Source organism: Cygnus olor, chromosome Z (genome assembly GCF_009769625.2).
Source record: "Cygnus olor isolate bCygOlo1 chromosome Z, bCygOlo1.pri.v2, whole genome shotgun sequence".
Lineage (NCBI taxonomy): Eukaryota > Metazoa > Chordata > Aves > Anseriformes > Anatidae > Cygnus > Cygnus olor.
In genome coordinates this window covers 58013181-58041145 of record NC_049198.1, presented here as the reverse complement: position 1 = coordinate 58041145, position 27965 = coordinate 58013181, and the positions used below count along the sequence as shown (strand labels likewise).

The following is a 27965-nucleotide window of genomic DNA, read 5'->3' as shown; positions in this document are numbered from 1 at the left end:
AAAAAAGAAGTGTGAAAAAGAGTTGACCACGTTTAAAAAGCCCAAACATGAAAGCAGCAATAATGCTCTCAATTGATACTCGAGAAAAAACAAGTCTATGTTCCACTACCTCTCATTCATTCCCACACTGAAAAATGATTTAAAGGTGTCAGAGCACAGAAAGCATCTATAGTACAAGTCTTTGAAGTACCCAGTTTACACATCAGAATGTACGAATATGTATATTAACACTCAAAGACAGTGATTTAAAATATTGTCTCATCTCGTAATTCATTTGTTTTGTAGTCAGGTTAGTCTTCAATTTTATTGTATTCAACAACGTGCCAGCAATGGCCTCTCTGTTTTCTTTTTCTGTTTGTTGCCACCAGATGACATAAAACCAAGAGGACACAAGCAAAGCAACAGAAGTTTCCTTATCTTCTGATAATACAAATAATTTTAAATAACAAACTTTTAAATAAAAAACAAACCCTGTGAGTTTTAAATAACCAAGCCTGAAGCCTGGGGCCGGGGGGAGAATACTAGTAAACAAATCAAACCCAAAGAACTGTTTTCTAAAATAATCTAGTTTGGATATTATTTATAGGTTTCAAGCAGGCAATTTCACTAGCGAAGTTTTTCCTTTAGAGGGAAAGGAAGTGTTAAAGCTAAAAAAAAATAAATCTGTCTAAACAAACTAACCTTCTATTACATACTAGGTAAATAAATTAAAAAAAAATAAAATAAAATACTAATAAATACTGTTTTCTCCACAATCCAGAAAAAAAAATTCATTTACCTTAACATGCAATTCAGGATGAGCATTCATATAATCAAACAGCTTCTGATAATTCTGATACTGCTGATCCCATTCTGAGCTCTCAGCATAGCGGAAATCATCGCCTAGTGGAGCCAACAGAACTTTAGTACGGAAAAGCTTTGACTTCTTTCTGTATTGATCTAAAATCATCCAAGCCCTTGGAAAAACAAAACAAAACAAAACATAATGCAATTCAGAAGACAGAAGAATAAAGTTCAGTATTTGAAACAATTCTTGGATATCAAATTGTGCATTAGTGTAACCCTAAACAAGACATACAAAACTTTTTGTTTCACTTTGTAACAAAAAGCTGGATGCAATTCCCTCCACTGGGACACCACACTCAACCAACTATTGCTGCAGACATTATGCTAATTAAATCCTCCAATAAGCTTATCAAGCTCTATCTTAAACTGTAGGTCAGTCTTCATCAATTTGTTCCTGTGCCAAAAGTAACCTTCAGTTTAAATTATGTTTACCTGTTTTATATTTAGATAACAATCCTAATCCTCTCTAGCCTTTATTTAAAATAATAAGCAAGCTCTTCTCATTCTCTCTTGTAATTCCCATGGACACCTTGCTTCATATCTACATGTCCTTGAGAGAAAAAATACCCATAAATTAATCTTTGAGGAACTCCAGCCTCCAGCATTGCAAAAAAAAAATCTGGTGGAAGACCACTGCTAATAATTACTCCTCCCCCTCCAGACAACTTCTTGCCTGTCTTACAGTCAAGTCCTCTTAACCTTGAAGAAAAAAAAAAAAAAAAGAGCCTTAAAACAAACAAAACAAACAAAAAAATACAACAAAAAAACGAAACACAGAAAAGCCAGTGAAATTCTCCTTTGGCACCCATTCAATCTTTGGCAAGGAAAATATAAGTTCTTTCATTAAGCAGAATATTACAAGTATTAAGAGTTAAAAGTCTGAGGTCTGGGTTGCTGAAAAGATCCATTTCCCTCCCCCATAAACACAGTCCTATCAAAATCTTCAAATGTTGATCCTCTGTAAATAAAGTTATGGGAATAATGCTAGTAAGGAGTATAAAGCATAATATAAATACTAATATATATGAGAAAACAGACATAAATGAGAAAAAGTGTTAAAGAGAGAACAGCAGCAAACTCCATATTCCAATAAGCTTTTTGTCCAGAAGTCTCCTAAGTGGTCCACTATCATTTACTTTGAATTCATACTCAAAGATATAAACACTTCTGCAAGAACCAAAACAAATTCAGTATATTTGAAACCCATATTTATTTGATCAACAGGTCAAGGTCTGTCCATCTGCTTATCAGATTTTAAAAGTATTGAGTAAACACAAGGTCTGAATGTACACTGGAGGGAGGAAGAAGGCAGCACAAAATCTTCAGTTGAAGATCTGCAATTCTGCTGATGTTAGAATACACCCAACCGGCAGCTTTCCTCCTGCCTCTCTCCTCTGTCTATGGCCTAATTTATAGCTCAGATTACCAAGTATTTATCAGTATTTTCCACAACTTTCAACAAGATGCTGATTTTAATATAAAGTCTTCTTCTCCACACAACCCATACAACAACTGGTGTAACAGAAGACTTGATTCGACCTTATAAGAAGCCTGCCTAAACTTTCCATACATTCTATTGTTAGAAAAATACTTCATTTTAGAATCTCTTGGAAAAAAAAAAAAAAGGACTTCTAAGAAAGGTTATAGTTAACAGGATATTTGTCTTTGGCATCTCTCAAAGTCCTCCTCTAGTTGTTTTCCCCCTACCTCCCCCAAATCTACTGCAAAATTCATCAGTGTTGTTCACAGTTTCTTCAAACTACTTTAATATATGGAATACTTAAGATAATTTTAGGGCAGCAGTGGGATCCAGTGCAAACAAGTTTCATATCAGTTTCATTGCAAAACACCAATGAAAACTTTGATCTATCAAGTCAGGTATACCTAATAACAACAACTACAAATTATTTATTGTTTATTTATTATATTAATTTATTAATAACATTTATTCATTGTTAATAATTTAATAATAAAATATAATAATAAATTTATTGTTGTTGTTATTATTATTAACAGAAAAGTTGCTCTCAACTTCTTAAATTATTATTTTATTTCAATTAGAAGAAATTATTTCTGATGAAAGAGTCATCAGGAACACTCGGACAGAATTTGCTGAAGATGAAAAAAATCTGTAAAAAACAAAACAAAACAAACACCTGAGATTCCACCATGATTCATGAATTCTTTCCCCTTAGGTAAAGGTGCATTCTGATATATTTTTATCCTACACACCTGAATAAAAATCTGGAAACCAAGTGGATTAGACATGATAAATTTTTTCTATCCCTGTAATAATAACTATACCATATCAGCAGCAACTCCATTTTAAAGGCTTCTGCTTTACAACAACTTTGCTTTCATAAAGTTAAAAATTCTACTAATTGTTGGCGAGATACATTACGCAGTTCTTAGTATTCAGAGCAATCCTAACTGCACCTTAAGTTGGCAATACTGAATTTACATCAATATGGTATTAATAGAACAAGTCAGTAACAACATCAAGAATAATTTTCATCTTTCTTTGGGAAGCCTTCAGATTATCTCTGAATGTTTAACATGTTTGAAAAATCATGAGAAACTCTTCACGTCACAAGTCTTTCCTTTTAACACAGAAATTCCAAATATTTGTTTATAACATATCAAAACCAATTTAAAAGGCTGTTTTACCTCCTCCTTCTGTCAGAAGAGGAACAGCAGCCATCTGTCTGTGGGAATCACAAGAGATTTTGCACCAGCTAACAGCACGTCCAAGGTGACACGTTTGACAACAGGAACTGTAAAGTCGTGACTATTACTTAAGCCTATATAGCACATTAAGCACTAGGGCCTCACTCCTTGCTCTGTAATCTCAACTAGAAAACAAAACCATTTGGATGATTTGCAATTTGCTGTTTAGGTGATTTTGTGAAGGAATCTTAATGCAGGATAATTACTTCCTAATAGGGTGCCAACCCCAAGAATTGGCAATCAAATGCAATCATGAACCACCAATGCCACATCAGTACAATTCTACTTGCCAGTTGCATGTTGAGCGGTGTGATCAATCACACACAGAAAAAAGCTGAATGGTGAAATTGTTTTTTGAACAGTACGGGAAGAGAGAGAAAGCCCATTTTCTACTTCTCTGAAGTACAGAACTTGCAGTATACATTCTTTCCTATTTCCATGCATGGGAAAGAGACATATACACCAAAACAAGCCATGCTTCCCCTAACAAAAACAACTCATTTCTATACAAGGAGGGAAAAAAAAACTGTTTTGTTTTCTTGCTGGTGTAACCAATCTTACAACACAGATACAAGTTGTTTGCTGAAAAGATAGAACTTCAGAATTCAACATAAAGATGCAGCTGAAAGACTGGTCATATGCAACAACAATCTTTATAACCTACACTGTTCTGAAGTTTAATTACACAAGTACAGACTTTCAAATAGGCTGCTGTTTCATTTCTTCCTATCAAATCACAATTAAAGTTGCAGGTCAATTATAAATCCAACAGATACTAGTATTAAGTTTTCAATTGAATATTTCTTCAGTACATATGCTTAGCCATAACAGTATTGAAATTAAAAGCTATCCTACCTGAATATTCAAGATCTGTTTTACCAATTTAATTGCAACTCTAGCATTAAAAAAGGTCAGTGACCTAAACCTCGCCTATGAATTAATGAAAAGTATATCAAATACTACTTTATTCAGATTCACGTAGAATAGACCTCTTGTATTTTTCCTGTCTTAAAAAACAAACCAGAGATGTGAGACAGATTAGTGTGCTACAAATCTTTGCCTTGGAAAGCTTACAATGTAGAGAGAGATTTTCCAATTACTCCTTTATTTCTCAAATCCCTTTTTCATAAGAACTGCAAAACTTGTTTTGTTACACAGGTCCAATCAGAAAAGTTTTTGCTTGCCTACAATATTCCAACTTTGTCTATTAAAATGAGAAATATTTTTAGCATTATCCAGCAAAACAGCATTTGTTTTATTTTAATGTATTTATTTGAAACCAGGCTTTAAAAATGGAAATGCCCATGTTCTTTTTAGTATATCAAACATAAATAAGCCAGGCCCAACTCAAAAACAATGTGTTAGCTTTTTTTTTTTTTTTAGATACCTATCATCCTATTTCAATTCTGCGTTAGACACCAAGTTATGTACTGTTTCCAGTTGTCTATTGAAAACTGATGCAAAAGATTAAGTTTCAGAGGTCATATTGAGACCTGGTATACTTCAAATTGATCACAGAATCACAGAATCGTCTAGGTTGAAAGAGACTTCCAAGATCACCTAGTCCAACCTCTGACCTAATACTAACAAGTCCTCCACTAAACCGTATCACTAAGTTCAACATCTAAGCGTCTCTTAAAGACCCCCAGGGATGGTGACTCAACCACTTCCCTGGGCAGCCCATTCCAATGCCTAACAACCCTTTCCGTAAGGAATTTCTTTCTAATATCCAACCTAAACCTCCACTGACACAACTTTAGCCCATTCCCCCTCGTCCTGTCACCAGGCACATGGAAGAACAGACCAACCTCCACCTCTCTACAGCCTCCTTTAAGGTACCTATAGAGAGCGATGAGGTCTCCCCTGAGCCTCCTCTTCTCCAGGCTGAACAATCCCAGCTCCCTCAGCTGCTCCTCGTAAGACTTGTTCTCCAGACCCCTCACCAGCTTCATTGCCCTTCTCTGGACTCTCTCGAGTACCTCCATGTCCTTCTTGTAGCGAGGGGCCCAAAACTGAACACAGTACTCGAGGTGCGGCCTCACCAGAGCCGAGTACAGGGGGACAATCACTTTCCTAGACCTGCTGGCCACGCTGCCTCTTATACAAGCCAGGATGCTGTTGGCCTTCTTGGCCACCTGAGCACACTGCTGGCTCATATTCAGCCGACTATCAACCAGTACTCCCAGGCCCTTCTCTGCCAGGCAGCTTTCCAACCACTCACCTCCCAGCCTGTAGCACTGCTTGGGGTTGTTGTGCCGCAGGTGCAGGACCCGGCACTTGGCCTTGTTGAACTTCATACAGTTGGCCTCAGCCCATCGGTCCAGCCTATCCAGATCCTCCTGCAGAGCCTTCCTTCCCTTGAGCAGATCGACACACGCACCTAACTTGGTGTCATCTGCCAACTTACTGGGGGTGCACTCAATACCCTCATCCAGATCATCGAAAAAGATATTAAAGAGGACTGACCCTAGTACTGAGCCCTGGGGGACTCCACTAGTGAGCGGCCTCCAACTGGATTTGACTCCATTCGCCACAACTCTTTGAGCCCGGCTATCCAGCCAGTTTTTAACCCAACGAAGTGTACGCCAGTCCAAGCCACGAGCAGCCGGTTTCTTGAGGAGAATGTTGTGGGAAACGGTATCAAAAGCCTTACTGAATTCAAGGTAGACCACATCCACAATGATGATTGTGGATGATCATACCTTCATAACTGTGGATTGATCATAGCTTCATTATATGTTCACCTCATTTCTTTTATTGATTCCATGTGACGTGATGAAACAATCATTTCTTACACAAGGTCTAATTTAGATTGTTACGCAAAAGTTGCATCTTGGAAACTCAGAGATAAATTAAGACAAAATAAATAAACTAATTAATTAATTAATTAAAATACATTCCAAGCAGGCTGTCTACATTACTCTTATAGCTTACATATTCCAAATATTTGTTAAACAAGAACTGTTGCTCATATACTTATATTTGACTCCAATAATTGTGATACTTATTCAAGATTTTACTTTTTAAAACTGACCTAAAGATGTGAGCCTTTTTTTACTATTGATAAGCACTAGCTATCTCGATATGATTCTTCTATCTACTGCTCTCATCACCTTCAACTTTCATTTTTCTACTTTCAAATTACTTTCTCTTATCATTTCCACCTCTAAAATATTACAATTATGTTATATTTTAATGTGTCATCATCACAAATCACATTTCTGATGACAGCAGCTCACTTCAAAACCGCAGCATCAAGACTAAAACCTAAGTCATCCCTCTGTCTGTAATGCAACATACTCAGCAATTTACAATAATTTTAAACACCTGACTACATTTCCAGCTCTTGAATTCACAAATGGTTTTAGTTATACAAGGCCTGAAGACAGTAAACAGGACCATAGAATACAATCTCTTTCTGCAAAAACCTTTAGCTGTTCCATCTTCAATTTATTTATTTTCAAAATGGAGAAGTGGCTTTTTAAAACTTTAAAATTTGGTTCTGACCAGTGCTAAAAAAAATAATCAATATTTGTATTTGAAAAACCTGAATTTGATTAAATTTCATTTTTTTATTTTTATTTTTTTTTAACACGACATGTAAGACACAGGACACGTAAGACACAGGACACAGATTCATTTAAAGTTTCCAGTCCAGGAAACCTAGGCCACAGGTTGTCAATTACTGTGAGGATATACCATGGAAAATACCTGACTGTACTGCAGTTACAGCATACTAAACCATGCTATCCCAGAAGTCTTCCACAGGCAGGAGACAAATCACTGTCTATTCACAAAAATTACAGTAAACCACGAGTTATATATCTTTTTATATCTTTTTTTATATCTTTATATATCAATTGGATTTTGTACTTGAAGCCTATTGCCAGTGGATTAGTAAAAACCAAATATAGATTTGGGGGGATTATACAAATCTCAATTATAGTGCTAAATAAATTTATAGCCAAAAATCAGGAAAGCTCTATTTCCATGCTGCTTTCATTTATTGCTCACTACCAGAATGTTACATCTAATGACCTTAAAAAGAACCCTCTAAACAGAATGTTTTGTATCTTCTAAAGTATAAGCATAAATATTATAAAATGCATATTAATTATGACTTTGGCCCACATCAAAGTAGCTAAAACCTATGGATACACAGTAAAATAAAGAACAGTAAAGATATTTGATAAAGATGCAAAGCATTAACTCCTTGCATATTGTTTTTTCTGCTTTTCATACTTAAGGAAGTTTCAAAGAATTTTGAGAACTATGACCACCTACAATTATTCTGATACTCCAGCAGCTGACACTGTAGCAGATAATAAGCCACCTGCACCCAAAAGCCACTTACATACTTTAACTTGTAATATACTGGTACTGCAGAGCAGTAAAATGCTCACTGATGCTGACAGTACTGCCTTGACCAAATACAGATCCTGAGATGTGTCAAGTTAGACAAGAATTCTGATCAGTAGTTTAAAAAAAAAAAAAATAATAATAAAAAAAAAGTGGTAGGAAAGATCTTTCATGCAAAAACAAAACAAAGAAACCAGGAAAGTTGATGCAACTCCAGATTCTTTTAAGGTTTGTGCTATCAACTCACTAACAAACAAACCACAACAACTTTGCTGTTTGGATTTCTGAGGTGAACATAAGCAAAGTGAACCAGAAGGGATAAAAATAGGGAAAAGAAAGTATTTGAAAGTGAGATGATTTGAAGCGACATCCTATAATACATATCTTTGACCAGCTTTTTAAGTTTTTCCTTTTCACAATGTGTAAAAACTGTACCTGTGTTGAATGTTTCCAGCATGAATGGCTTCTGGTGGAACTCTCCATGGACAGCTTACTCTTCCTCCAGGAAGACGTTTGAAATCAAACTGGCAGCAGATTTTTGGATCTGGACCACAAGTATGAGGAACATCATAACTATAGAAAGGCATCATATGACAAAGGATATCTGTACTGGATCCCAAATCTGGAATTAAAACGAGCACACTTTTACTATGAGCTCTCAAGTTTGCCAAAACTAAATCATTTCCATGATCTTAATCGAAGAACTGCATTAAAAACATCAGACCAAGACAATTCCTTCTTTTGAATATCCGTATCTGGAGTCTATGTAGAGAAGAAACTTTCTCTGTTTCTGTTTTACGTAATAAAGAGTCTAATATAAGATACAACAAAGATCAGAATCCTAATCAAGCACTAGCAGCTTTAGAAAGATATGACAATAATGTTATTTTTTTTCCAAACAGATAAATCTCGTTATTTCCAGAATTTTAGAGACGAATAAAAATCATCTTTTATACTTCAAGTGAGTAACAGCAAAATAAATTAAAAATAAATAAATAAAACAAATGCAACATACCTCCAAAAGAACTTTAAAAAATAAAGAAAAAAAACCACCAAAAACAGGTGTTGTCATTCTCATTTTAGCACAAAATCTGAATTGGTCAACTTTAGCAATATCTCAATTTCTCAAACACACAACTTCATTAAATTATCATTCTACATACCTATACATAGATTTTATGTACATGTACATAGAAGTGCATATACTTCTATGCAGTCCTGAGACTAACTCTGAAATCTTAAATTTTCCAACTAGTCAATACATCTACTAAAGTTTAGCTCACCAGAACTAGAGATCTACACAAATTTTGTCAAGTCTCACAAGAAGGTCTTTCAAAATTTAATTTTAAAGAGAATCTGAAGTTCTTGTAAGGCTTAAGTGACCCTTACATTTACTCACATGGTAAAATCCCTAAATACCAATTACCTATTCCACGAAGCCACCCCCCACAAGCAGTCCCTAAGGAGCATGAGCAACCAGGAGCGCGGTGAACAAAGCATGGCATAGCACGGCACCCTTCAAGAGAGGACCTACCACTGGCCGAGAAGGAGGCACAAGACCTTAGCCCCACGCCCAGACTTGCCCAGGCCAAGAGCACTCACTGTACCTGATCCTCAAGGCAGAATGGTAAGCACTCATCTCAGGGCAAAGGCTGCGACTATGGCTGCACGATCTGCACTGTCTGCCCCAGCGGTGGTTGACACCTCCATTCAGTCAAAGCTACTGAGGGGTGAAGATGAGGTGCAAACCTCTGACTTTTGGAAGTGCCTAGAACTTTCCCCTGGGGCAGACCTGCCTGCAAAAGGTGTGCCCAGGTGGAAGACCTCCTGCAGCTGGTGGCCAAGCTGCAGGAGACTTTGAGAAGGTTGCATGGCATCAGGGAGGCTGAGGAGGAGTTAGGCAGCTGGATCCTAGCATAGTTGGCAGGGGACCCACAGCCCATGACCAAACAGCCAAAACCTCCCTCACTGGCCCTCATAGAATGGGTACTGAGGAGGTGGGCAGTAACACTGGAGAGTGGAAGCTGGCAACAGCAAGGACCAGCAGGAGGAAGAGTCTTCCCCAAAGCCTGAGGTGCCCTTACAGATCCACTTCACCCTTCTGCAGACTGAAAGGGAAAGACCCGTTGCAAGGAGTGCGTGGAGCTGAGTAAGGCAGCCTGGTCCGCTCCCTATATAACAATCATTGCAACTAAGGAAAGGCGATGCAGTATAGTCATAAGCAACTGTCTCCTGAGAGGTAGAGAGACACCCAGCCGCCAAACCGATCCACTCTTGAGGGAAGTCTGCTGCTTACCAGGGGCTCGTATCAGGGATGTCACCAAGAGACTAATGAGACTCATACAGCCTAACGACTATTATTCACTGCTGCTGTTCCACATGGGCACCAGTGATGCTGTCAGGAGCTGTCAGCAGAGCATCAAGATGGATCATAAAGCCCTGGAGCAGCAGTAAAGGACTTGGGAGAATGGACAGTTTTTTCATCAGTCCTGCCGGTCAAAGGGAAGGGGATTGTAGTTTACCTAGACTTCAGCAAAGTCTTTGACACAATCTCTCATAGTATCCTCCTGGAGAAGCTGGCAGTCCATGGCTTGGACAGGTACACTCTTGAATGAGTAAAAAACTGGCTGGATAGCTGGGCCCAGAGAGTGGTGGTGAATGGAGTGAAATCCAGCTGGTGACTGGTCATCAGTGGTGTTCCCCAAGGGTCAGTGTTGGGGCCCATCCTCTTTAATATCTTTATTGATGATTCAGATGAGGGAATTGAGTGCACCCTCAGTAAGTTTGCACACAACACCAAGTTGGGGGGAAGCGTCGATCTGCCGGAGGGCAGAGGGACCTGGACAGGATGGGTCAATGGGCAGGGGCCAATGGGATGAGGTTGAACATGGCTAAGTGCCAGGTCCTACACTTTGGCCACAACAACCCCATGCAATGCTACAGGCTTGGGGCAGAGTGGCTCAAAAGCTGTGCAGACAAAAAAGACGAGCTTGAAGGTCTTTTCCAACCTTAATGATTCTATGAAAAGGCCAGTCAGATCTGGCAAATCAACAGATGGTTACAGGACTGTTGCCTCAGACAGGGGTTCAGCTACTTAGATGACAGGACTCACTTTGAGAAACATGGTCTGCTGGGGGCTGATGGGCTCCACCTCTCAGAAAAGGGCAAGAGCATCTTCAGTCATGGGCTTGCCAAGCTGGAAGATGGTTAAGAGGGATTTAAACTAGAGTTACCATGGGTGGAAAACTTAAACTAGAGTTACCAGGGGAGGGAAACCTCACTCCATCCCACTCCTCCCCATTTGATGCCAGTGTCAGCGATAGATGCCCAGAGCCTGCAGAAGAGTCACGGGTCAGCAGGAGAGCACCTGAAGAGCAACACAAAGGAATTCCAGCCAATCAGCCAGCTTCATCAGCTCTACTCTGCTCTTGTGAGACCCCACCTGGAGCACTGTGTTCAGCTCTGAGGCCCCCAGCACAAGAAGGACATGGAAGTATTAGAACAAGTCCAGAGGAAGGCCACGAAGATGATCAAAGAGCTGGAGCACATCTCCTATGAAAACAGGCTAAGGGAGTTGGGTTTGTTCATCTTTGGTTAAGAAAAGGCTCCAGGGCGGACCTTACAGCAGCCTTCAAGTACCTAAAGAGGGCCTACAGGAAAGTTGAGGAGGGACTCTTTGTCAGAGAGTGTAGAGAAAGGACAAGGAGTTAATGGTTTTAAACTAAGAAAGACTAGATTTAGATTAGATATTAGGGAGAAGTTCTTTATTTTGAGAGTGGTGAGGCACTGGAATAGGTTGTCCAGAGAAGTGTATGCCCCATCCCTGGAAATATATAAGTCCAGGTTGGATGGGGCTTTGAGCAACCTGGTCCAATGAAAGGTGTTGGAATTAGATGATCTTGAAGGTCCCTTCCAACTCAAACCATTCTATGAGTTCAAGTGAGTTTATGTTGAAAAAAGGGATGACTGTTGTTTACATCTTAAGGAACCTGGCTCCCAAGAAAAGTATGTCAACAATACTTAAGAAAATACTCTTTAAAACCTTGTAATCCTAAACCTTTGCATTTATACTCCAGACCTTTGTTAAAAACTATTTGACTACTACTTGTGACTTAAAATGTCATTGTCCATGAATATATACATTTACCTTTCAACTGTGGGAGTTCTCTATCTCAAGTAACATATCTACATATTATACCAGATCAGTGATCTTTGATCTCTTTTGAAAGCCTTCTGAAGCCAAAACATTAGACTATATCATACACAGGATTTTTATATGCAACTATTTAAAATGGCACGTCAATTAAGCAATATGTAAACCAAGTGGCATATGTCAACATTAAAATAAAAACTTCTGAAGCATTTTTGTAACAGAATTTCTTTCACAGTTGTATGTTTACCTCAGGAAAAGTTTACTTGTGCGGATTACTTTATTTGAATATTCACTCCGTTATAACCTCCCATTAAAAATATACAGAAACTGTTGAACTTCAAAATCATCATGACCTTTCAATAGTAAGTACAAAAGAAACTTGTTTTACCCAATATTGATAAAGCTGTGACATATTAGTTTATTTAAAAAAGCAGAAAGAAAACCTCCAATACATACATTCACCATATTATTAGAATGCTGGTACGGTACACTAAGCAAAATGAAATTCACACAGAAAAGTACATTCATTTACAGACACAGTCTACTAAAATGTAGTTACTACATTACTTATGCCTTCAAACTATGTAACATACAAATTACAAGAAAGCAATTATATTTATTCTAATAAAATAAAACATACTTTTTATATGCTTTTTCACAGGAAGGTGAACCTTTGTTCAAAGTTGTTAACTGGGAGGTAGCAGAACAAACTAAAAACCATAAAAAACACTTCCCCTTCCCCTATAAATATTTCATAAGAGGGATAGGAGAAGGAATATTAGAGAAAGTAAAAACACATGAAAGTGAAGTAACAGCAAGATCTGAGGAGCAACAGCAACACCACAGCTTTCATATTTTAACCCCTTCCCTAACACACAGCTTTTCCTTTTTTGTTACACAAAGATTCCCCAAAGCTTTTGAACAAGATGATTTTTTTTAAAGAACTGCAAGTCTAACATTTATATACACATACTTTTTTTAATTCTAGACTAACTTCTCTAAACAAGCCGTTCTGTCAAGATTTCCAGAGTATTTATTCAAGTTAACTCCATATTTTACCTACATAAACTAATAAAATAAATTGACATAACGGAAAAATACATACCCCAGTTCTGTCTCCAAAAAAATTCTAGTGTCTTTTGAGTTGCAAAATGTTTTTTAACTGAGTAATGAACTCTCTGTATAAGCATATTTGAAAATCCTGTGCGTTTCAGTAGATAGGCCATTGTTGGTGAATGCCCAAAAGGATCAACTGCCCAACCAGACTTCGGTTTCACTCCTGTTGACAAGGTAAGAAGTTTAAGAGGAGGAAAAGGTTTTACTGTTCACCCAAACAAAGTTATACCAATATAACTCAAGTCCAACCACTACAGATAAAATTTCCAAGAAAATAAAAGAAAATGCACAGCTGAGTATTAAGCCTCCTGCAAAACACACATTGGAATTAACAATCTAGAATTAAACAGATAATTACTTATGAAAAAAATCAAATATCTAAGAGGTAAGGTATTCTAATTACATTTAAAAAACACTGAGATTAGTGCTCTACACTTTTATACTATTTCAATTTTGTCTCAAACATCTTTACATGGAATCATAACGAAACATTATCTTTTTCATTTAAGTAGTTTCCAGATGTTATAATTGGAAAGAAAAGCTGAAAGAAAATGAACAAATGAAGACAGCTGTTGTAACTTGTTGAATTTTCAGTTTAATTTAAATAATTTTAACCTTTGTTGGCTTTGGGACTATCTTTTCTTTCAAAATGAATTTATTTACTTGAATGGCAATTATTAGAATCATACCAATTACTATTGCCTTTTCCCTGAATTTCACAGAATCAAAGAATCATCTAGGTTGGAAGAGACCTCCAAGATCACCTAGTCCAACCTCTGACCTAATACTAACAAGTCCTCCACTAAACCGTATCACTAAGGGCTACATCTAAACATCTTTTAAAGACCTCCAAGGATGGTGACTCAACCACTTCCCTGGGCAGCCCATTCCAATGCCTAACAAACCTTTTGGTAAAGAAGTTCTTCCTAATATCCAACCTAAACCTTAGCAAGTAAATTTCATATTAGTAAGTAAAGAAGCTGTATCTAACTCTTGTTTAACTGATTCTTCAACATGGTTCCTTAGATACATTTTTGCTCTCTCATCAAAAAAAAAGAGAAAAAAACAAAATACAACAATTCAGTATTATCCTTTTACTAAACTTCCCTTCCACCCCTTCTACCCCACAGTCTTATAACTATGAGAAGCTATATTTATAGAAATTGCAATCTAAAAAAGAAAGAATCATCATAGAATGGCTTGGGTTTGGAAGTGACCTTGAAGATCGTCTAACTCCAATCCCCCTGCAATGGACAGAGATGCTACCCACTAGATCACGTAGGCCAAGGCCCCATCCGGCCTGGCCTTGAACACCTCTGGGTGTGGGGCATCCACAGCTTCTCTGGGCAACCTGTTTCAGTGCATCATGACCCTTACAGTAAAGAATTTCCATCTAATGTCTAGTCTAAATCTATTCTCTTTTAGTTTAAGAGCATTCCACCTTGTCCTAAAAATAACATAGTGAAACAGCTTTTCAAAATAATTTAATGACGTACTGTTATCAATAAAATCACTACACAAATAGTTCCAATGTAAAAGGAATTCTCTATTTATGCAACTAACCAAAAAAAAAACTTTTACAACAACCAAAACAATTCGGTCAACCTTACTGCAAGAATTCCTCAAAGTTCTGAAAGTGAATGAGTTGCCTTTTTTTCTTTTTAACGCAAACAATTCTAACATTATGTTGGGTTTTGGCTTTACAACTACTACTAAAATTCATGTGGTTTTTTTTTTGAGAATATCTAAAAACCTAATAAATACACAGAACCTAATAAATACAGCCTGCGGAAGGGATCCAAACAAATAGCAGGAACATACATTTTTAAATAATTTGAAGACCTTTGTCATGATTTTCACAAATAGAGATGTCAATACTGGAAACTAAGTCTTATGGCTTTCAGTAAGTGGTCTGATTTAACATTTCAGGCAAGAAGAGTAAGGAAAGCCTGCTAAGGACGTGAGAGATATGAAGTAACTTGCTGTATTAACACAGTTATATTTTAGATCAATCTACGTACCCAGGTTCCTTTCTAGCCATTGATGTCCTTCTATCAGCTGGTCAATTACAGCAAAGTAATGAGCAGAGGCTTCATCAGGCATGACCCATCCTCCTGTTACTATTTCAAATTGTCCATCTTTTATTAACCTGAAGAATATATAAATTGTGTTCAGAATCTTGCATATGAAAAGATATTTTTTAAATCAATTTCTGAATACCCAACAGGCATCTGCGAGGAACACAATGCAAAAATCTAAATTATGTCACTTCCGACATTGGCCTGCATTTTTTGATCAAAGAAAAAATCAATATACAGTGATTTTTTTTAATGCCTATGTGTGCACATCAACAACAAAAAAATACTACCTCTTCTGCACGTGGTATAGTATTTTTTGTTTAAATCAGGAAGATAGCTATTTCATGCACAGACTACAAAAAATAAAACAGTATGTTGCACAGTGCTGAAGGCCAATTGACCAAGATGCCTAGACACTGCACATTTAAAGCACTATTCCTATCTTCCATCCTTAATCTACCGTTCTTTTTACTGTTTTAGAGAGCTTGATAGAGCTTCAAAGTTTATTATATCTATAAACACTTCGGACCATCTCACTTATTAAAATGCCTTCTTGAAACACATCACAGGATGATCCAGTCTCCCTATTACGATGTCAATAAAAATAACTATCATGCTTCCAGCATCAGGCTGTTCCTATAATTAAATAATTTAATCTTGTTAATTATATTGTACACTAGCGTAATAACTGCTAAAAGAATCCAAGAAAAAAATACAGTAAATATCAGAAATTAGTCGTTTTATAGGTAATACCAATAAAAGCACCGTAAAATACGCAGCAAAAATAACCTCTAGTGCAGTTTCTGTAACTGTTGCAGCGGTTTAACTTAATACCTGATTTCCCTCAAGAAGGTACATAGTTCTGTGGTATCATTTACTGGTTAGTGTTCCAAGGCTTTTTTTTTTTTTCATCTCAAAAAATGAACAACTGTACTGTAATACTCATACATTGTACATAATTCTTTTAATAGTTTTTAAGTCATTTTCAAGACTTCCAGGGTTACTTAAGCTTTGGAGCTATGAGGCTTACATTACCCCAATGCATCCCATGCACCTTGAAGGGGGGCATGTGAAGAAGGGAATCACAGAGCTGAGCTAAGGACTGTTGAATCCTGTCTCGAGGCAAAGTATATTAAAAAAAAAAAAAAAGGCTGTTTTGAAGTACCATAAACTAGATTCTTACTTCAAGGTTATCAAGCAGCTTGCTTTCTTGTCTCAATGTCTAGGCAAATTGTTTACTTATTCCATTTTGACTTGTAATTTTTAAAAGAAATAAGAAGAGAAAGGGTATATACTACTTCATAATTGAAGTTGCCACTTGTTTATCAAAAATGCACATTTAAAAAGGAACAGTCTCTCATTTCATAACTGTGTTGTAACTGAAGAAAGAAGTACATAAATAGCTAGTATGAAAAATTATTCAATTAACAGCACTTTAACATGACTTCCAATAATGGAGTTAAGTTTGTAATCACAACCCATTCAATCTGAATGGCTCTTAAAGGTTGGACACGGAAACTTTTACTCAACTTTTTGGGAAGTTAGTAATTGGGGCCCATCTGTCTGAACAGTTCTACTTTATAAATGAAAAACAGTAAACACACACAAACAATCAGAATTTGAGTAGGGTGATTATTCTAATTATTCTGCACTATAAGTGGAATCTCAAGTTTACAATGCAGTCAATTACACACAAAGTTCCACAACATGCCACATGGAATGTAAGTAGCAGCAAAGGTGTTCAAACCTTTTAACGGCATCCTTTTTCTGGCTATCTATTCCATCCCACCACTTTGAAAAGTAAGAAATCTCAGACCATATGAATTTCCTTCGGTTGTCTTCTTGCAGTTTTATAACCATGTTATTTAGGATATGTTGTGTCTGATCTCTGAAGTAATCATCAAAAGTCTTCAGCCAACCTAAGTAAAAGAAAAAAAAAAGAAATGTATATTGCTTTCCATTTTCAGTGACCTGCCTTCTTCCCATCCCCTTCAAATAATTAAGTGAAGCATTTTTTAAATTTGAATTTTTCATGCTGTGGACAACTTATAGTGCTAAACTCTGGGAGTTTTTGTTGTTGTTGTTTTTGTTTTGTTGTTAATTTCTTTATGAAGTTTAGACGCTTTATAGCCTTGAAGTATAAACATATGGAATATTAGGCATTGTACTTTGATCAGCTGTGAATATGCAGATTTTTAAATTGTCGATTTCCTAATGCACCTCATCACTCTAGTCTACGTAAAATGACTGGACTGAAATCATTACTAGCAACATGTTGAAGAGAAAATGAAGAGACACTAACGGTATCCCACAAAGAGTATAAAGAAATAAAATGGGGGTTACCTGAGCAGCAGTAAACCCTGCTGCACATGTCCAGCATCATTTATGAATAAGGGGTTTCGTAGCAATGACTGGGAAAAGAAGTATGTTGCAGCTGCAATCCCTTATCAGGAAAGCTATCAACTCAGTGAGATACAGAGTAAATGAATATCCAACTTCAACCATGCAGTCAGGCCTTGCAGTGTAGAGCCTTCCATGAAATTCTTTAACCTCTCCCTAAAACCTTGTATGAAGAAGCACATGCGTCTTCCACCCCAGAATATGGAAAGGCTGTTCTTCTTTCTGTAACTCTAACTAGGAAAAGGAAGCAGATAAACCTGTCTACTTAATACAAAAGGAGCATATTCATATTCTTCACACCAGGTCTTGCATTGCATGAGTGTTCTGCCAAAAGCTTCTCAGAAGCTGTGTTTAAGGAACATACAGTAACTACTGAAGAAAGCAAATGAAGTTATAAATCACCCCTAAAACATCCATATTTTAAGATTTTGTGAAAGCTTCCATTAAACATGAAAATTGCTATCCAGATAAATCTGACCCTATTGATTCCACTCTGATTACCAGTTCTCCTTCTCATTTCTGCTCTGGGGATGCACTGCTATTCTAACTCAATCCCAGTCTGCTTAATGAGCATTAAGTTTTTCTGGATGGAGTTAATATTGTTTGAAAAATAACTTAGATTAATGCTAAAGATTTTAGTATTAATAAAATCATTTTAAGTCTAAATTTATTACTGCATATATCCCTTCTCAATCAATATTTGTACTCTGGTTTATTTTAAGGATAATAGATAGATGACATTCATCTTAGGTAGAATTGTAGAGCCAATGTAATGCTCATTTACCTTTTAATAAATCAAAGAAATATTTTACCAATATTTACATGAAAACAGCCACATGTAGCAGACTACAAATTTATAGCTTTTTTACTAGGAATTTATTCTGCAAGATATAACATACTAGCACAAAACTAATGCAGAATGAACTGAAACTATTGAAACCATACTATGTTTTTCATATGCAGTAATATATCATAACAATACACTATTTTAGCATGCTTTTATTACCCTACTATATCGCAGAAAAAAAAAAAAGCACACCTACACTGAATTAGTCTTAAAACATTGTTGAAAAACTCATTAATAAACCAACATAGATAAAGTATAGGAATAAATGACAAAGCAGCTGGCATAAAAACGTATTATAATATAGGAAGAACAGAGTTACGCTTAAGGACTTATTTTTAATATATAATCAGTTAAGCCATAGAGGAAAGGTATAACATGGTTAGCATACTGAATCTTGAGCAAGTCTTAGGAAAAATTTAAGTGTTCATAGCATTAATTGCAAGCCACCAGAAAATCCTCTGAAATTTCATTACCATGTCTGGTACCTTGCACTTAATATAGTTCATTATAAATCAATAGATCTTAAACATGCTACTTGTGGAGACTGCCCAACTTTGCACGGAGCCATAAGGATTTTTTTTAAAAATTTATCAAAAGCTGAAGAGAACAATGAATGAATTAATTTGCAATTGCTTTCCAGAAGCTGAATACTAAAGACTAAACCATGTTAAATATATTATTTCACATTTCAGTCCCTAACATCACTTAATCTAGTACAACTCAAGTTCATTCTTATACTTAATAAACTAAGAGCTTATTCCCAAATTGAAAGAAAAGGTTTACCAGTGTATTTGGACCAGGAAAATTTTAATTCTAATACAGTTTACCTCATTAGCTTAAAGCTGCAATTACCAAAACTAAAGCTAGTTACATCAGCAAAATCACTCTTGTTGGTTTAAATGTATAGTTGGACCTTTGCCAACGTGAAATTGTAAATAAGAAAAAAAAATACTGCTTGTAATGTCCTTATGCTACTTTTGACTTAATGAGCATTCCGGACTTTGCCAGTTACTTTCACTTTCTGCAAGAATATGTGATAGATAGCAGTAGAGGGTGTGTGCTGTTAAGCTGCTTGTCTTTCAATTGCCTTACTCATATTTATCCTCAAAAGTGTGGAAAGCTGAATCCTTTCCCCTACCCCCTCACACCTCCATCCAACCCCACCTTCCCGCCTCCCCATTTATCATCACTATGCACTTTTTTAATGTTAAAACAGTTTTCTTTGTTGGACATGACAGAATCCAATTCACGTCCAAAAGTCAATGCAATTCATTGTTGTGCAAAAAATCCTGAAGCATTTCACTAACTGATTTGGCACTATAGCTGTCTACACTTTCCAGCTCAATTTTCTTCCTCAAGCTCTACTTAATACACAAATGTAGAGAAACAAGCAAAGTTTCAGAACAAAATCAGAACACAAATAGACAAACTAGTATTATAGTTGTGTTTAACACTCAGCTAACCAGTTCCTGGAAGAAGACACGATCATGTATACTGTTCCAAAAAGTTGAAAAAGGATGTCTTGTTTCTTATTTGCCTATATGTTTTAGGAAGCATGGAAAGCTTAAAAAAGAAAGAACATTTGTACTGATCAATAATCAAAGCATGCTGTCTGTAACTGTACTCTCAGTTTCCAATGGAACTGTCCTGACAAAATTGGAAAAAAAAAAAAATCTCCCTAAATGTTGCCTAACACTTTATATGCAACCACAGAAACATTGAGAAGCCAGCAATAAAAACTGAGGTAGCATGTAATTCAGCATGTCAAAAAAAAAAAAAAAAACTTGCAGTTTCACATTCTATTCCTAGATCTCACCTTCCTCTACAGTAAAAAAAATTAAGTATTCACCACTCAGATTATATTGTATAGTCTTTACATAGCCTTCATAGACAGCTCTCTGTTTCTAAAAAAGTGTATGCTGTGGCTCTGTATTAAGAAGAAAACAAGTTCTAGATGAACAGTAGTAATTGTATTTTAATTTTCCTATTAAACACAACATCAACATATCAGCCAATGAACTTTCAATTTCATGGTCTACAGTCTGACATTTTTAAAGATAAACTTCTCAGATTTAATTCAACTAGCATTTTTTCATTTCTGCTTTAGTGTTATCCTATTCTGGTCCTATACTTTGGTGGATTAGAACAACAATCTTAATTACTATTCCAAACATGTCAGGAAAACTAAGTCATGCAAAAAACATATCCAGATCTGGTCTACAGAAAGAAAACAAACCTGAAACTCTGTGGTGTATTAAAACTTTATGCTTAAATCCTCTTTTATCTTATCACTGCCATGAACTTCTTAAAGCTATACAGATTTCCACCTGGGAAATAGAGATGATCTTAAACAATAAAGAGGGCTTAATGTGAGTGGAAGTAAGATAAAATTACCGATGTTAAAAATAATTAATGAACTTTTTAAAAGCAGTATTTGGACCTGATATATGCACATACGCTTTCACATGCATTTTTAGTTGGGCAGAAATTTGGGGGGTGGGGGGAATGAGCCTCCTTTAGTTCTGTTTAAAAGCTGCTTGTACTATGTGTGTAACAACTGCATCCAGCAATAAAGTACTTTAATCTAGTTCAAACACGTATTACAAAGCTCACAAGTCTCAATTCTAAAATAATTAAGTGAAAAGACTTGAGATCACTGTCAACATAGCAATAAATGCTAGAAGGGTTTACCAGTTATCTTTGAAGGCTTTTGACCTCATGCTAGTGACGTGCTCTAATCTTCACCGACTGCCTTCAACTGAATGAGAATTATTCCTGATGCTGATCAGAAGTACAAGAGGTACCCATTCTCATATCTGTTTTCCCAACAATAGGTAAATATATTATTTACTGAAGGAAGAATCACAGAGACTCCAATTTTGTACGTTCTGGTTGCAATCATATGGAAGCAGGCAATCCATATTTATCAGAATCTAGTTATACCAAGTGTTTCAGAGCATCTGAGCACAAGCCATTCCCAAAAACAGAGCTTAAAACTGAAGCGTACCTTTCCCCTTTCTCTATAGGTTCTGTTTCAAGGCAGTTTCTTTGCCTTTCAACTACAGATTTCACAAGCATAACTGGTTATATGAAAAGCTTAAGCAAAAGTAGCCTCAGATGAGAAAAGACAAAATGGAAAGAGAAATGAAAGCTTCTGGAGCTACTAGTTATATCTTTACCAAGCAACTTCTTTTGTTGGTAAATATTTTTCATGTATATTGTTACAGTGTAGGTATACCTTAAGCTTTTCTGGCATAAAGCATTTTCTTTGCACCATGCCTTTTAATCCTTTGTGAGAAAGGAATAATGAAATCATTAGCTATACAAGAGATTTTACACCCCTATTGTAGATACATTTTCCTTATTTCAAGTGCTTATTAATAAGCATTTGCGTACTGCAGACAGCTCCACAGAAGTGTCCTTACCAAAGGTCTGGAGATTTCTGTGATAACACTCCTTCCAAAAGCAAACAATTCAGTCTTACAATCATGTGTGGTAATGGAAGGGGCTATATATACCAGGGTAACATTATCATACCATACCTCATTCTAACACTATTTAATAACAACTGAGAATTCTGAACACGATGGAAAGTTTTATGCACAAGGAGATGCAGATTTCTTGATTTTACTTGCTGGAAGTGAAAGGACAGATATAATTTTATATTAAAGGCATGTAGTAAGATATTATATTAAAAATACTAACCAAAACAGGCCACCAGTATGATGAAAGGCAAAAGATATCTGTGACATTAATTAAGACTTTGGGCAAGTCCTTGGGGATAACCTACTCAGGAAAAAAGTTGTAACATAAAGAAGAGACAGCTCTCATAACTTCAAAGAATTCCTCCAATCTTATTATTAAAGGGGCAGCCACACAGAGGATATCTTTCAGAGAGCTGGAAGAACAAGTAGTAACTTATTATAGATTTAATGACTGACTTCCTCCAAGATAAATAAATGACTGCTGGTAAAAATCCATCTCAGAAGCAAAATTCATTACGGCCCACACCCGTCTTTGGAAATCAGCCAGAAGGCAGAATAGAATTGGATGGAACTTCATTAAACAGAGATCTCAAGCGCACCAAGAGACATCACCACTCAGTTGTAAAATTAAAGAACAGCCACATTGCAAACATACTTCCTGGTTAAGTCAGGAATTCATACTGGGAAAGCACCAGAAGTTCCTTTAGTGACAACACAAGATGTTAACCAGGAAAAAGGGTTGGTTGGGCCAACTATGGTGAAGCTAAGAGTCATATCTATGCCTTATCTATCTTCGAATAATTCTGTTGACTCAAGAACTTCTTTTTTATTCCAAACATGACAGAGAAAAATGTCATACAGAGAGAGGAAAAATGTCCTTTTATTTGGACTTGGAGAAAGTCCAAGTTATCCTCTGATTTCCCAAACAAGATAAAATATCTCAAGTGTCATTGCAAATACATAGTCAACACATACCTCACAGTGAGCTCAGTAACTTGCTGTCCTAATTTGGAAGCTAATTGGAGATGCATCCATCTTCTGTTCCACTATTTTCAAGAGCATTACAGAGCTATTTAGTTTGCTAGCCCCAGAAGACAAATAACTGGCAGCTCTGAGAGAGCCTCCTCCAGATACACCCTGCTTCTTAAGAAGTAGGACTAAAGCAGCCTTTGCTAGTACTCACCTGGGCCAACAGCATCCTCACGATGTACGATATGTGATTTGTCTAGCATGCAGAAAGAGAATGCAATTTGTAGTGAAAAGTGGTAATAACTACCAGAATAATCTTGATATGGAAAGTGGTTGGGTAACTTCAATACTCAATTTCATGAAATGCGATTGCTCTCTGGCCTACTTTTGGTAAGGAGAACTGGTTCTGCAGCATGAATGAAGCACTAGGTTATGGTAACCAATGCCCATGCTCATCAGACACCAAAATGGTGCTGGCTGTGAAAACTTACTGCAGTTGTTTGCCTGATTAGAGGAGGCAGGACAGAAATCTGTAGGTGTAAAGAATATAGTAGAAGGCTGGAGGTCAGGAAGCTGAAAGTTAGATCCAAAGAGAGCTTCCAGAAGGGCAACAGAAACTGTTGTTCTGTACGGAGCACTGATGACACAGGCCAGGCAGTACAGATGAAATCAACCCAATGTGTTCTGTTTTGGAAGACAGTTATAGAAGGAACATGCCATCGTTTTGGCTGGGACAGAGTTGATTTTCTTCATAGAAGCTCTCATAATGCTGTGTATTGGATTTTTGATGAAAGCACTGGTGATAACACACCAATGTGTTTAGTTGTTACAGAGCAGTGCTTACACAGAGCCCAGGACTTTTCATCTTCTGGTGCTGCCCTGCCAGCAAGAAAAAGCAAGCAGGGGCTGGGAGGAGACACAGCCAGGACACGTGGCCCAGACTGGTCGGAGTGATGTCCCATACCATGTGGCATCATGATCAGTAATAAAATTAGGGTAAAAAACAGTTATTCAGAGTGATGGCATTTGTCTTCCCAAGAAACCATTACATGTAACAAACCCTGCTTTCCTGGGAGCAGATGAACACCTGCCTACTTGTGCATGCAGCCTTTGCTTTACCTAGTAAACTGTCTTTATCTCAATCCATGAGTTCTCACACTTTTACCTTTCTGGTTCTAGTTCCCCATCCCACCTGGAGAGAGCACTGTATGGTACTTAGCTGTCTGCCAGGGTTAAACCTCAAGAGAATGCCAAGAGAAAAGGTTAAAAACAAAAGGGTAAGAAGATTACTAAAACCTGAGAAAAAGAACCAGTGGTTATTTAACAACAAACACAGCCCTTGTCAAAAACTATTATTTTATGTAACCCATATGGATAATAAAAACAGTAGCATCCCTTAGAAGGGAAATAAAGAGAAGCTACCATTCTCAAATATCAAAACTAGAAAGCCATGAAACAGCAAGTTTAGCATTAGAACTAGAAGTGATCTATCTGTCCACTGGTTAGGTTTGGAAAAGTCTACCAAAACCAATGGTCTGAAAGTTAGTATCAGCTACAAAAAAAAAAAAAAGAAAAGAGGTGTTCTACTGATCTACTGTAAAAAGGGGGCAGGGAACACATAGCTTAAAAACACAGGCTCTTAACCTCCACTGACATAGACTGCACCTGAAGAGAAATCAGAGCCAGAACACTGAGCTCCTACCAAGTGTCATGACTTGAATGGACACCTAAGAAGTTTTAAGCAAAGCTTTTCTAATCTTCTAACTGCATCTCCCCAGCTTCATATACCCATAGAACTACCTAAGCCTGCACTCTGCAGTTTTTTTGGGGGGACAGGTTATACTTGGCAACTGGCCTCTAGATTGGATCCCAATCTCCTCCAATTAAGAATATAATCTTGCTAGCATCACTAGAAAGAAGGGAAAGAGCTGAACTCCATATCCTGCTCTATAAATAATTGAAAGATTTAGAAAGTCCTGTACATTCCTTTAGCATGATTTCAGATTCATTAAACAATTGCAGAGACTGTACCTTCTCTCTGAGAAGGTTTTCTGGAGAACGAGAAAGGAAACAAATAGACACAGGTTTAAAGACAGTTCAACAAAAAGGCAGATCAAAGTTACACTATGATTGTTTTCTCTATATATTTTTACTATATATTATTTGAGCTGTCATAATTGTATAACACAGTCACTCCAAATTCTACCATTCATTCATTTTCTTTTATTCCTAAGTAGATACTAGATAGCATTTTTGAAGTCATTTATGTTGAAAGTGCCCTATCTTAGTTCAGACAGATCCACAGTACTTCAAACAAGACATATGAGGGAGAGGGGTGGTATAGAGAGGGAGAGGGGTGGTATAGAGAGGGAGAGGGGTGGTATAGAGAGGGAGAGGGGTGGTATAGAGAGGGAGAGGGAGATTTAAGTCACTTCAATTGTGGCTTTCCAATAACAAGCAGCTTCACCAGTATCTCATGGTCAGCGTACACATACCAGGAATATGCTTAGCAGTGTAATTCACAGCTTTTTGGTTATTTTGAAATGACTGTAAAACACAAGTGACACTTCTCCACTTTATTTATTACACAGTGAACATCTACTTGGGATGTTCACAGAAACACAGAAAAATGTTACCTTCTAATAACACCACTGAAGTTCTACTCCAGTTAATGTACATGTGTACAATTTCTATTGTAACAGCTGTCCCTTGAAGTCCATAGCATTAAAATTATGTATGTTTGACTGCTTTGCTAGATTTAAATTTAACATACTATACAGAAAAAACACCAAGATTTTAACAGAAATCGCCATATATATGTATCTTAATTCAAAAGCCTATAGATACCCAAATCGATATAGTTAAAATATTACCTGGGTCATTATGTGAGTGAGGCACAACAAAAACTTGAAGCGGTTCGCTGTCCCATTCATTTTCATTGTATGTGATATCAAATCCTTGTTTCCAAACACCACCATCTGGATTATCGAAAGGAAGAATGTCATAAACGTCCAACATCTAAAAAAGGGTAAAAGAAATATAAAATATAAATCCATAAAAAAAAGTTCTGCAATTTAAACCAAAGCTGTTTTCATCAAATAACAGCAGTAATACTGGATCAGCTTGTTCATTACAAGGAGAGATGAATTGTAAATTAATAGAAAATTGACAAATAAAAACATGTTTCAAGTCACACTAGGACACTCAAGACAAAACTAGGGTAACAAGAAGCACTAGGCAAGCCCTATTCTGTGGAAACTGAAACTTTACATAAGGGGTAAGAATGAAAGCCTTAAGTCACCAAAATGATTACAACTTGCAATAGCACTGGGGCAGGAATGTGGGGAAAAACATTATACAGAAATAGCACAAGATACTTAATAGACAGGGAAATGTAAGTGATGAAAAGGACAAATTAAGAAAGCAGTAAGAAGTGATTACAATGTGAGAGACTGAGGCAAGAGTCAAATTCACAAAAGGGAATTTAAAAACTATCAAGAAAAAATATTCAGAAATATAGGCAATTGTTATAATAAAGCTCCTTCTGTATACACTGTTGACTGGTACACTAATTATAAAAGGAAGGACATTTCAATCGTCAATGCAAGTAAGAAGATCTCCGGTAAATAAAGTAACTCCAGAGTAACTCTAACACATTCTTATGAAATTTAGATACCAGACAGCTTCTAAAAGAATATTCTAATGTAAGTTTAGACCAAAGTTACCATGCTCAATTTTTATTTATTTAGAAACATTGTCTTATTTCCTAAAAACAGACTGAAACTGATAAACAATCATCTGGACAAGCTTTTTACTTTCTGTACTATTTTAAAGACATAGTTCCCTTGCACGCTTCTAAAATTTACTTCCTATTTTTGAATCATGTAAGAACTTTACAGAAGAAAAAAATAATTTAACAGGCATTTTTCTCAAAGAATATCCAACAAAAGCTTTCAATCCTTCTGATTTATCTTTAACATCTGAAGAAAAGCTATAAATTTACAGTAAGTGTACAAAAAAGCAGCCACATTCTGGAAATAACCTTTAAAAAAAAAGACAGTTTATTTAAAAAATCCACAAAACTAATTAACTTTAACCTTTCCTCAGCTTCAAAGAAATTGTATAATATGGTCATCTGTAATACCAAATTCCTTCCAGAGCTATGCACTTGGGTGATAATTAAAAACCTAGAAATACTTTCAAAAGGTAAGAATTTTAATAATTTCAGTGTAATTCCACTAAAAGTGAAGCACAGCAGAGTACAAGTTTATATATTGAAACTGAGTAACATTAGGCTCAAAACAAAACTAGAACAGAACCTCAAGATGCCATCTTATATCATCCCAAACAGAACAAGCCAGCTATTTTAAGCTGTTGCTACAGCAATCTCGCAGGAAATCTAAGAGCATAAATTTCATGATATTTACAATCCTGCGGGAAGGAAGAAAAGTGCAAATGAACTATGATGGAAGATGTAGATTACATTTTCCTGTTTAAGAAACACCTTTAATCTCATAATGAAATTGTGGAAAGGAAGATCACCAAAACTGGAGTTACTCTCAAGCACCAAGGTCCATATTGAAAATGTGATAAAGTGTGCAAAAACGTTTGGGCACAAAGTTTCCTGCCTTGAACAGAGGACACGTTCATACCAGGCTCTGATAAACACATGAAGTGAGATTACAAATTCAAACACAAACAGAAGTTTCCTCTAGGAACAGCAGATTTCTCTAATGAAGGTGCAAGGGCAAGACTGAGTGGAAGAGCACCACAGCTGATAGTGTAAGGGTTGGAAAGCAAGTAGAAGATGTGAGGAAATGAATGAAGCAGAAACTGACTTTATTCTTTAGGGGTAACAAAAACTGCAATTACTTATGAATCCTCAAAGCAGGACAGAATCTCCTCTATTAATTAATCAAGGACATTGATTTCATGTCAAAGGCATAAACTCTGGAAATATGGGATCCTCTGAAAACTATGAGAGC

The 27965-nt window shown here is 36.5% G+C and overlaps 1 protein-coding gene across 1 annotated transcript in view; it reads right to left on the bottom strand.

Annotated features, from left to right (window-relative positions):
• Positions 1-27965, bottom strand: part of MAN2A1 (mannosidase alpha class 2A member 1) — a 137297-nt gene that overhangs the window by 85758 nt on the left and 23574 nt on the right. The window contains exons 3-8 of the mRNA XM_040541150.1: positions 25854-25998; positions 17027-17198; positions 15223-15350; positions 13191-13364; positions 8368-8554; positions 779-956 (exon numbers count right to left, since the gene is read on the bottom strand). Coding sequence (XP_040397084.1) covers positions 779-956; positions 8368-8554; positions 13191-13364; positions 15223-15350; positions 17027-17198; positions 25854-25998 — 984 coding nt within the window. The remainder of the gene's footprint in view (positions 1-778; positions 957-8367; positions 8555-13190; positions 13365-15222; positions 15351-17026; positions 17199-25853; positions 25999-27965) is intronic.